The following is a 12,618-nucleotide window of genomic DNA, read 5'->3' on the forward strand; positions in this document are numbered from 1 at the left end:
CTCTCTCCACACACACACACACACACAAACACACACACAATAAATAAGGACATTGTCTGATAGGATCATCTGTTATTAAATGTGCTTATGACACTTGTCACTGATAGTGCTTATCAACTGTAGGAATGACAGAAAGTTGATAAAGATTTTAATTATTTTTAGTATTTTTGGCTGTTGCCATTGCTCTAAATACAAACCATTAACCAAACACCAACACCCTATCCCCTAATCCCACCCTAAACCCAAATACCAACACCAAATTACATAAAATCACCAAAAAGTGCAAAGATTTTACAAAAACAAAAAGACACAACAACAAAAAATAATAGCCTAAGTAGCGAAAAATAAATTTTGCTTATTTAAATGTAATATATTGATTAACTTTCAAAGTACAGCACTCTCCTCACAAACCCATCTACCAGACTGATGCAACAATGACTCGTTAGATACGATCTGGAGTTCGAGCCTTCTGACGCCCAAAGCGAAACGCGCACGTGATTGGACAGAAAGTGAGGCTTCGTTTGTCATCGATCACGTGACTCTAGTAAACCAAAACACACCCCGATACGGGGCTTCACTAGAAATTGTTTCGCTTGTGTGATACGCGCATCGAAGCTTCAGTGTCATATGTAACATCACTAATGTAAGCGTCTCGTTAGTGTCGTTTTAACCCTTATATGGTGTTCGGGTTTGTACGACCCGTTTTCATTTTTTATCAAGAGAAAAATTATACGATTAATTATTTTTTCAAACTCCGACTCATTGGCCTTGGCTCATTTTCTGTGAAGAATGTATATCAGAACACATTTTCAATAACCACACACTGTGTGATAATAACACACACAGGATGTTCGGGGCTAATAAAAGTGTGGAAATTGTAGGTCCCGTGTATCTTTACTCTGTCCTCCTCCTGTCAGGGCCTACTGTTAGTGTGTTAGTGTGTTAGTGTGTGTGTGTGTGTGTGTGTGTGTGTGTGGTTTATGAGGACACAAATGTGTATAATGACATGGGTACACAGCAAAAAGTCCAGTGTTAAATTAACTCTCCTGGGCCCGTATTCATAAAGAATCTTAATGCAAAGAGTAGCTCCTAGTGACAAAATTCTAAGAATATTCTTAGAAATGTGGGCGTTTACTCTTAAAATTAAAGAAAAACTCCTAGTAAAGAAAAAAGTAATTCAGAAAGCATCTTAACCCTTAAAAGAGGTATTAAGGTCAAAATTGTTAGGAGCACGGACGAGGACTTTTAAGAGGCTTAAGAGTTTCTTTAGCAGAGGAGAACATGGCAGAAAGATGAAGAGGGAGAAGAAATGTGTTGCAGACAATGGATGACAGTGAGTTAATAAGACACTATAGATTAGATCATGCAGGGATCATGTTTGTGACTGATCTTTTTAGAGACACGCTAATATCTCCGACACAGCGCAGAAATGCCATAGCGCCTGAAATGAAAGTAATCACTACATTACGATATTTGGCAACTTGGAAAATTCCATGTTTGATACATTAAAACCAACATTCAAACCACCGCTTAAATAGACATGCCAGCAATCAGTGTAACTGGAAAGAGTGGAACAATTTTTATCATTCTAAGCAATCAAATAATACCTTATAGGAAATCAACAGCATGGTAAATAAAAAAAGGATTTATATACACATATATGATGTGTGTGTGTGTGTGTGAGAGAGAACGATCAAATATGAAAAATTACGCATGTAAGTTCAAAGTGGAGGCTTAGAATAGACCCTATACTTAAAATCACTTTTTTTTCCCTTCTTGGACAACCAACCAATCACAGTCTTCAAAAGATTGTGTCATACATAGCAACGGGGTCAACCCCGCCTCCTCACTAAGATAAAAGTTTTTGTCTTTTCCTTACTCAGAGTTGCTCTCAGATCGGTCCCGAATCGCTCTTAAGCTAAGACTCCTACATAAAGGTTTTTAAGCTAAATTAAGAGTTTTCTGAGAGGATTCTTAGAATCTTTATGAATACGGGCCCTGATGTTAACAAGCAGAATCACTGAAGGAGAAAATCTAATTTTTTTAGATTGACACCGTTATGGAGATCAGTGTTTGCTTTAGTTGGGCTCTTGACCCTTAAACTGTAATGATTTTTGGCTGTTGTATCTGAGTTATAACTGCCAGATGAACAAAGAGAAAGTTTATCAGGTTTTGTTGGTTATGTTTTGACATAATCATAATTTCACTGATCTCATTTAGAGTCTAATCTCTGACTTAAATGTATATTGTTGATTACAGCATCACTGTGATTCTACAGAATAAGATCTTTTTTTATAACTAGTCTAAAGGATTTCTTAAAAGTTGTTCTGATAAAACAAAATCTTTCTTTTAGGCACACACAGACATCAAGAATCAGTGTATGAATCTCAACTATGGTGACAAAAAGAATATTCAATTAGGAAAAGGAAATTATTAAGACAATTCAGATCATAATTTATCATAATTCATAATTCATCTGTAATCAACAAGGTAAACCTGACTCTCTAAATGAGAGTTGATATTCAGGTCGAATTATGATTATCAAATCATAACCAACACCACCTGATCACCTTTTTTTTTTGTTCATCTGAGAGTTATAACTCAGATACAATAACCAAACAAAATCTAAAGTTAATGCTTTAAGGGTCAAGAGCCCAACTAAAACAAACAATTATCACCATAACGGTGTCTTAAATAAATTGATTTTCTCCTTCCGTGATTCTGATTCACACATCAGGTGTCTTCAATAATGGTCAATCATCACTCAATGAATCACTTAATGAGCTCATTAACTTTAACACTCTTGAGTGTTAATTTAACACTCATATTTTAACACTGACTCTGGAGCCATATAAACTCCCAGGAGAGTTAGGGCCCGTCCACACGGAGACGCGTTTCGCTGTATACGTATACATTTTTTATCGTATTGGCGTTTCGTCCACACGGATCCGGCGTTTTGGGAGACTGAAACCGCTATTTTTTTAAACCGGGTCCCAAAGTGGATAAATCTGAAAACGACACCCTTGCGGTTTCGTGTGTACAGCCAATCCGTATATTTTGTGAAACGATGATGTCATCACATCACGTGTCGTCTGTGTCACGAGTAACAGCAACAACAATAATGGCGGACTTATATGATTGTATTCGTGCTGCAGAAGCCTACTAGCTTTATTACAGCAAAATCGATTGCTTCTCTGCAGCTGTGGTGAGCAAAAAGCGATAATCTTTGTCTTCTTCTTCTCAAACACTATTTAACACAAACTGCATGATACCAGTGCTCTGTGAAAAAGTCAGTCATTATTTAATGCCATATTACAAGGCTGAGGCATTCTTACACAAAAACAAACAAATTGCACAAACTTTCCATTTGCATTAGACATTGAACTCACTTCCCTCACTCCGGTAACTGTCCATGCTGGATCTGTGCCCGTTATTTTACAAAGTAATCACGGAAAGCAAAACAAGGCATTAGCATGACCGCATCCAGCTAGCCAGGCCGATAGACGCTGTCTGATGGAGAAAGGCGCGCATGAGCGCGGGCGCGGGCGGGATCGCGCAACTTGGTCCGCCCCTCTATAGCTGACTAGATTTGAGCTCGCTGATTGGCTACAGTTTATGTCAAACATTTATATCTTAAATCAGTAATTGGCTGAGCTGCTCCACAGACCCGCCTCTCTGGGGCATTTCTCCAGAGCTGATGAGACGAGCACGCAGGTGGAGGAGAATGGAGATGTGTTGAAAAAGCAGACACTTTTCATTTCTATCATATTTTTCACATATACTGGGTGCATTTAATATCTCAAACACACAAATACTGACCATTTGTATGTATGATTTATGTATATATTTACTTATTTATTTAATGAGTGAGTGTGGCTCATAAACTGGTCTGGCTCATTGGGGCTCTGGCGGCGCCCTAGCGCCCTCTATTGGCCAGCCGCCCCTGACTAGTTGTGCTTTGCTTCATTTTGTCACTGCATACAAAAAGAACAAACAAAATTGACAAAAAAAGTATAATCTTATTCACTATTTTTTCAAAGGTGACCGTTATTTAGAACGTATCGCTTTATTGTTTCCATGGTGACGCGTCATTGCTAGTCACGTGACACACCGCAGCCACAATAGCGCTGAATGACTGATGATCTGCTTTTTTTTTCCTTTCCTCTTTTTTTATTCAAAATATTCACAAATGCGTTAGCTATAGCATGACATATCTGATATTCCGATTGTCAAAGATGTGCAAGTGGATGTGTTTTGTTGTTTAAACACCTTTACAACAATCGCGTTAGTTTGAGCTGACGTTACATGCACGATGCCGCCATGTGAGTTTGAGCCAGTTCATGAAGCCTCTAGTCTCTATACTCTTTGCTCTAGTAAGGGTTTCCCTGAGGAGGAAAAGTCCCTGAGGAAAGGGATTTCTTTAAGAGCGGTGCAACAAACGTCTCAACCGTCACTCTTACCTATAAACTTATTTTATTTGTTTTAGTTGTAATTGCGGAGGAAAACGAACTTTTCATACTGTCATAGTAATATAATTTATTATTTACTCTGGTCATATTTTGAAATGTCATATTTATAGTTTTATATTTGATATTTATAGTTTTATATGTAAAATAAACTGATAAGTGAGTAGACTATAGGCTACTTCAGCTTTACTGTGGCGATCAGGAGACGTCCGCTCTGGCTCTGGCCACAGCTCACACACACTCTGACTCCTCTTTCAGTGACAATTTAAAAACTATACAACTTTATACAGTTTATATATTTTCTTATTTTTTGATGAATGTAATGTATACTTTTAATATACCTTGTGTTATTCAGCCCTGACATAAAATGACTAAATAAATAAAGTAACAGTAACTGGTGTTTCTAATAGCGCTGTTTCTCTATTCTGGCTGCCTTCATCCATCTCTCTATTTTTATTTTATATTGAAAAAATCATGGAAATTCAATAGTGGATTTGTTCTTTCACTATTAGATAAAATGGTAAATTAATTTGCTCTGGCCTCCCATGCCACTAAGTTTACCCTGCTATTATTCCAATCAAGGAAATGTAAAAAGGCTTGTCAAGACAACCCCAAACAAGGTTTGAATGAATGAATGAATGAATGAATGAATAAATGAATGCAATATCTGGCTATATGTTGTTAAAGTCACACTCCGGATGTTCGATCCATAATGCCTCACTAGACCATAAAACCGATAACTTGTCATGAAAATCACAGAAATGATGATGCAACACTATACAACAAGCACAATGTTAAATGTGCACACACACACACACCATCCCCCCAAGATCTGCTGGACATTGAAACCCTTCTCCACACTGTAACACAAAGAGTCTCAAGAGATCTCTCGCATATTGCCAGTGTTTGCTTGTTAGACTGGGTTGGACCAGAATGCACATTGCTGTGGAGAAACAGTTGTCGTTCTGCTCTTGCTTAAGAACTTATTCTAGCTATTTTAAGGCATGAATAAAAACGTTAAACCCTCATAAGACCCTCGTTTCCTGTTTACACTGCTGGTCTTTGGGGTCTACATCACTCAACAAAATGTAGAGTAATTGAAAAAAAAAAATACAAATATATAATTGTTTTGTTTACTTCTCATCTATAAATTAATGCTGTTGTGACGTCCCTGTCAGTCCGTTCTTATTTTGTGTGTGTATTTGTGTTGTGTTTGTATTGTCTGCAGGTGTCTGGCTGATTGCGGCGTGATTGGGAGCACCGGTGCGTAGGTTCTTCGCTCTCTACAAAAGCTGTTGGGTCATGTTGACAGGGGGGTTCTGCTCGGGTTCGACGTGACGGCGGAATTTGATGTCTCGCGGCGATACAGAGAGCTGTAAATAGCCGAATTCCGGCTTGTTGGAAAGAACAATGTGAAATAAAACGGCAGTTCTGAGCAAAGAAATGTATTCGTTCTCTCCTTTATTTGTGGTGATTCTTCGGAGTCGCAACACTGTGTTTTGGGAGATTTTAAGTATTTTTCTAGCCTACCTATTTACTGCAAAACTCCTCAGCTACACCATTAGCAAGCATATGAAATATTACATTTTTAAGAAAAAGAAAAAAACTAATTAATAATGATCAAAATGAAATACGAGTTGTTTCTGGATATTGATCTAGCTGTTAGATGCATAATTCTGCCATCTGGTCAGATATTTCTTTTGCAGATAATATAGTTTTAGCCAGAAAGTGTAACTGCCATATACTTCCAGCAGAGGCGCCATAGAGATCCACTCATTGTTCTGGATGTGACTGACTGCTCTTCTAACAGCTTTTGTTATGAATATATATTTAATAATTTTAAAATACATTAAATCAGTATTTTTGTCAAAGTTTAGATTTTTTTGTTTTTGTCTGAGGTCTTTTGAAGTGTCTTCTTATTGCAATAATGCCACATAAATTTGCAATAATGCCACATAAGTTGCCACTAAAAGAAAATACTTGATTGCAATTACATATTATTTCAATAATCCAAATGTATAAAATGATTAACTTTAGAATAAGAAACAATTTTTTAGTAAATAAAACCAACAACAACAAAAAAGACAGCAATATGTGGACAGGAACATGAGTGAAGAGTAAACACACCTGTGTGTGTGTGTGTGTGTGTGTGTGTGTGTGTGTGTGTGTGTGTGTGTGTGTGTGTGTGTGTGTGTGTGTGTGTGTGTGTTCATTCCACAGATTTCATTCCACAGGAATCCAAAATGCCGATCTCCTCTCGTCTCTCTGCAGATTTCCCCTCTTAATGGTCCTGCTTTAAAACTATTTGCCTAGTTATTTCTTTCTTTATTTTATGCTGTAACAAAACTATGTGTTTTTCCATTTGTTCATTTCTAAATACAACTTTTAAAGCCTGTTTTGTAATTGTATTGTCAGTCATTGTATTTAGTCTTGCCCAGAAGATTACAACTCAAAAATGTGTAATGGTAAAAGCTACAACAAATCTTTCATATTTGCACAGTGTCTTATCTGACTGCCATGTGGTGCAGTGGTTTGAACACTGGGAACAGTTTCGTAATGTCTCGTCAACAGGGTTTGGAAATTAACGTTTTCACTCACCAGACAATTTGGCTACTAAATGTTTAAGTTACCGGCCATTCAGAACTTCTACAGTGTTATCACATTGTAAAATTGTCAATAACTAATATAAACCATAATAAACGTCAGTATTTTGCATGGTTGTGTTTTTAAAGCGTATTATTCCAAAGTGCAGGATACGTTTTTTAACACCTAAATAAAACATCCCAAAAAGTTGAGGTTTGGTCTGTTTCATGTTCACGTTAAAACTCTCTATTTACGTTTTGTGGCTACTTACACATACGAGAGTAGTTTTTTCCCACGTTTCTAAAAATATCCCAAATCTGTGACCCTGGACTTTATTCGGGATATGTTCTATAAAAAATAAAAAGCATTTGATTTATCATTTTTGATGTTGGTTTGAGCATTAGATTTATGATTTGAGCACTGAATTATATATTTATGACAGGTTTATAGCCTACTAGGTTGATAATGAAAATAAAAAATCAAATTGAATTTTGATTAGATTTTTGATAGTTCATGCTTTCCTGAATGAGGAAATAAAATTGCATTTGATTTATCATTTGAGCAGCTGTTTTGAGACTTTGATTTATTATTTTTAAGCATTTGAATTTTCATATGAATTTTGTTAGGAAAAAACTTCCAGAGCACAGATCCGATCTTTTGACTATATCCGATTGTTTGCCTCACCTGTTCACACTAACTTTAGACAGGACTGGTATTCGATATCTGTGTTTACATTAACTTTAGACAGGACTGGTATTCAATATCTGTGTTTACATTAACTTTAGACAGGACTGGTATTCGATATCTGTGTTTACATTAACTTTAGACAGGACTGGTATTCAATATCTGTGTTTACATTAACTTTAGACAGGACTGGTATTCAATATCTGTATTTACATTAATTCGTAGCTGTCATAGAGAGAGAGAGAGAGAGAGAGAGAGTGAGTGAGAGAGAGAGGCCACATCCACACATATCAATGTTTTTTTTCCTCGTTCTAAAAAGAAAATTGCGTAAACATGGCGTCGTCTCAAGAAATATCCGCGTACACATGAAACCATAGACAGTATAAGAACATAGACTTCAGAAAAGTGAAGTCAATTAGAAGCACTCTCTTCCTGCGCAGACTCAAACTGAGCTTGATGACGTAGATGTGACGTGAGCAACCCGTCTGACAGTTGTAAGTCTTCTAGTAGCTGTGCCAAGGGAAATCTGAATCATTCCCTTCTGTAACTTGCAGAGACGGAGAGCGTGAGTAGGAGCTGTCCATGAGCTAGGAGCAGGAGCAACTTTATGCCTCCACGTCCCCCCGATTGCCCGCGAGCTTCTCCTCCTGTCTATACGGTAATTTATTTAACTGAATTATTAGTATTAACTGATTGGTAATCTATACGACATAGAGTCGCGTGGTTATGACGCAATCGTTAGCCTATTTTTACAAAAACTGCTTCTACGGGGCCATAACGTAAGATACAAGGTAATGGAGCCTTTTATACATTGTCGCGTTTCTTTAGAAATAATCAGATGTAAAGTTATTCGCTGTCAAAGTGACGGCAAAATGAATGGGAGTCAATGGAAAGCTAACAGCAGGTGATGGCTTGCTAACTAATGAGGTGAAGGTACGCTTTCCGGGTGCTGGATTACCCCCTTGTGTGTACGCAGATATTTCTTGAGACGACGGCATGTTTACGGAAAAAATTTTTAGAATGAGGAAAAAAAAACATTGATATGTGTGGATGTGTGACCTTAAAATGATGCAGTATCTTGATCGTCTTGACTAACTTTTGATGTCAAACTGATATCAAGGTGCCCGCTGGGTCACAGTGAAGCTTGTTGGTCGGATTAATTACAGAGAAGTTAAGTTCAGATATGCATGTTTAGACGGAGCTCGGGTGTCCAGATATCGGATTTGAAGTGGCTCAGATCGGACGCGAAAAAATCGGATCTCGTGCGGATTTGTGTACGTGTGCATTATTAAATGTATATATACACACATGTATATTCTTCTTCTCTCTTCATTAAAGCTCCACTGAAGGGTTGCCAGTTATCACAAAAAAAATAAACAAGCCCCTTGTTTCTCCACTCACTTTCAATTTATTCTCCATCTTTGTTCTAAACTTAGATGTCTACAGTGTCTTTATGTACAAGATGCACAACTTCATTAAAACAATATTTTAATTCTATAACATTAGATCTATTGCTTATTTCATATATTCTTGAACCTCACTGGTTCTTGTTGAAGCTCAAACGCTCTGCGTAACAAAATACCCATAAATGCAAAGCTTATACACAGGAAGAGAACACTGAATCAAAGGTCCAGCAAATACTGATCTACATCATGGTGACTAAAAACTTTATTATATTCAATAAAACATCAACAACTAAATATCTGTTAATTCTCAACAAGAACTTTTGTACATGTATGAAAGAAATAATCGTAAACTGGTTTGTAAACTTGTATCACATTCTGTGGCTGGAAGTCAGTTGTAGTTCTTGTGTTTCTCTTTTTTCTGTTCTTGTTTCTCAGTCCCTCAGTGATTCTGCTCATCAGGTGTTCATCAGTGTCTGAATTCACTCTCTTCTTTTTATTCACTCTGTCAAGGGGACTATATTAGTGAACTAATGTAGGGAATAGTGAATGAGGGTATAGGGTGTGATTGGGAAAACAGCCTCTGAGTGTAGATTTTGAGCACTGTTAATTCACATTATATTCCTGTAGGCTATTTTTGTTTTCTACGGTATATTACTGTTTTAATGGAAAATGGTATGAAACTGTCAGATTTTGGCCACAAGAATGAACCTCATTTGTTCTTACGGAAGCTCAAACGTGCTCCGTAACACAAGAATAACTCTCACAAATTCTCACACATCAAGCAAGCATGTCTAAACTTCCGTTTGACATAACTGATATGTGCGTTGATGAATTTTATATGTGAGTAAAAGAGTAAATTAAATCTGTTAATCATATAAAGTGATGCCTCTTCAGAAAATTTGGATTAAACTAAATTCAAATAGATCAGTTTCACAATCTCTTTATGAACTTTTTGAAGTGTTGAAGTGGTAGCACTGTCAATGGAGGGACAGAAATATCTCAGATTTTATTAAAAATTTCTTCATTTCTGTTCTGAAGATGAATGAAAGTCTTACAGGTTTGGAACGATATGAGGGTGAGAAAATAATGACAGAATTGAATTTTTTGGTAAACTAACCCTTTAAAAAAACAAGACCAATCACACCAGACAGGACTATTGTTATATTACTTAACATACTTGAGTTTGTCCAGATGGTTGAGAGTATCAGAGAGCAGCTTCCGTCCTGATTCTCCTGGGTGATTGTAGCTCAGATCCAGCTCTCTCAGGTGTGAAGGGTTTGAACTCAGAGCTGAAGCCAGATCAGCACAACCTTCCTCTGTCACCATACACTGAGATAATCTACAACAACAGTAAGGGTCCATGTTAGTGTGCTTCATCTACTGGTGGCCTCTAATTGATTTGAATGATATCACAGTGTTGTAAAATGTGCAAATTATCAGCTACAAATTATAGTTATAATTTCAAAATAAAAAAACTCTATTTTTACCCATAAAATCTAAAATAATTAACCCTCTGGGGTCGACAGACATACCATCGCCTTTTGATGGACTTTTTCACATAATAAAATACTAATTTATGGTAATATGCTTTTAGAGCAATACACCATTCGAAACTGTAAAAAGTTTACTTTCATTTGTGTCCACTTGCAATCAAAGCAAAACAAACAGGATGGTTTCAGCCGTCTCTGTGAACTTTTTTCTGCAGTGCATCAACAAAGGAAAACTAAATTCTGCAAATAAGTGTCTACTTTTTGCATGTAAGTGTCTACTTTTAAATTATCCTATTCAAAACAAAAACAAATATTCTCTGTTTATATAATCTGTATAAGAGAGAGAGATGTAACGGTCTCTCATGCCAGCTTCCTGCAAATGTGAACATGCCAACAGACAGCGCACACTATTCATATGGTAATGATCTGAGGCAATTCATGCAAACAGAGTCAACACCCACATCAACTCAAACACATCATGTTTCATCAGAATGATCATATTCATTTACTTTCATTTTGGGATGAGGTGAGAAATAATCCTGGAATAAGAATAATTTCACAATAAGTTTGCCACGATATGTCCTTGAGTGGTTATTTTTCACAGACCCTCAAGTACCTCAGTATGTTGAGTTGACAGTTTGACAGTCCAGTACAGAGCAGCTTCACTCCTAAATCCTGCAGGTCATTTTTACTCAGGTCCAGCTCTCTCAGGGAGGAGTTCGATGACTGTAGAACTGAAGACACAATTTCACAGCACTGATTGGTGAGTTTACAGTGTGCCAACCTAAACAGGGGAGAAATAAGAAACAAATCATTACAAAAACAATATTATTAATACAGACTGGTGTTTTAGGGCACTGTATGCATTGTCTCATGTCTTTGAGAAAGGGTCAGCAAAGAACATGAATAGGCCCCGATTTACTTCAAGGGAATTCAGTCTCCCCCAAAAAATATTTATTTCAATCAATAATTTCAGAGATCACTACTTTTTTTTTTTTTTTTGGTTCTCTTTCACACATACATAGAAATACATAAGCAGTGAACCCGTGCAAATATGTCATTTGGTAGTAACAGGGTTTCAGCAACATTAGATTCACATGTCTACATTAACTCTAATTTGGGATTCGGTGAGAAATAATCCTGGAAGAATTTACCTCAGAAAAAGAACAAAACTGTGGTTTCCGTTTCATTTTGAGGGACTTGATACGTTTGAGGATATAATTTATGATGAGCAAGTTATTTATTTCTACATTAGAAAATATGCTCTTTTTTTACATAAACATGCACTATAAAAAAGTGAACGTGCAGTTGTTGCTTTAAGGAGGTATTTCTAACTGATTCAACCTATAAATTCTAATATTTTTGTTGTAACCCAATTCAATCAGGTTTATTTAACATAAAACAAGGGAATGCTGTTTTAACTTAACTGAGTTACATTGACCCAATATACAATTTCCAATAAAGCTCAGGATGGACACATCCGACACATGCGCACTATGACTGCACCAGACCTATAGAGGGCAGTATAGTCATGAGTTGTTTCCGCTACAGGAAATCTGCTCTCAATAACAAAGGAGGAGAAAAGGTTTGTGTTTGCCTGCTCCTTGTAATCGGCAGATTTTCCTTCGATGAGAAATTGTGATTTGGGGTTATTATACTCATTATGTTGCATCAAAGTAAAAAATCACAATTGACATTATACAACAAACATACACTCAAAAAAATCTGTTTTGCCTCTTGTTCAGTTTAATTAATTAAAATGGGCTAAAGTAACACAATTTAACTTAAAGCATCGTAAGCCTAAATAGATTGTATAGCCATTGCTGCCAATTTGGAAAAATATTCATGCCCCTTATTTATTTATTCTTTTAATTTTTTCATGTTGCAACCTTATGCTGCCTGTAGTGTTTTATGTTATTTTTTTTCGACATCAATCTACAGTATATAATGACAAAGCAAAAAAAAAAAATTTGTGATACTGAAATATTT

At 36.5% G+C, this 12,618-nt stretch overlaps 1 protein-coding gene across 4 annotated transcripts in view; it reads right to left on the reverse strand.

The window, feature by feature from the left end:
* Nucleotides 1-12,618, reverse strand: part of LOC311294943 (NACHT, LRR and PYD domains-containing protein 3-like) — a 56,807-nt gene that overhangs the window by 6,407 nt on the left and 37,782 nt on the right. For 3 of the 4 annotated variants that reach the window (XM_084416060.1, XM_084416061.1, XM_084416059.1), the window contains 2 exons: nt 11,246-11,413; nt 10,317-10,478 (listed from right to left, as the gene is read on the reverse strand). In XM_084416060.1, coding sequence (XP_084272186.1) covers nt 10,317-10,478; nt 11,246-11,413 — 330 coding nt within the window. Of the gene's footprint in view, nt 1-9,110; nt 9,642-10,316; nt 10,479-11,245; nt 11,414-12,618 lie in introns of those variants that run through there. The other variant, XM_084416062.1, reaches the window with a different exon arrangement.

The sequence above is a fragment of the Rutilus rutilus genome, assembly GCF_951802725.1.
Source record: "Rutilus rutilus genome assembly, chromosome: 1".
NCBI classification, from domain to species: domain Eukaryota; kingdom Metazoa; phylum Chordata; class Actinopteri; order Cypriniformes; family Leuciscidae; genus Rutilus; species Rutilus rutilus.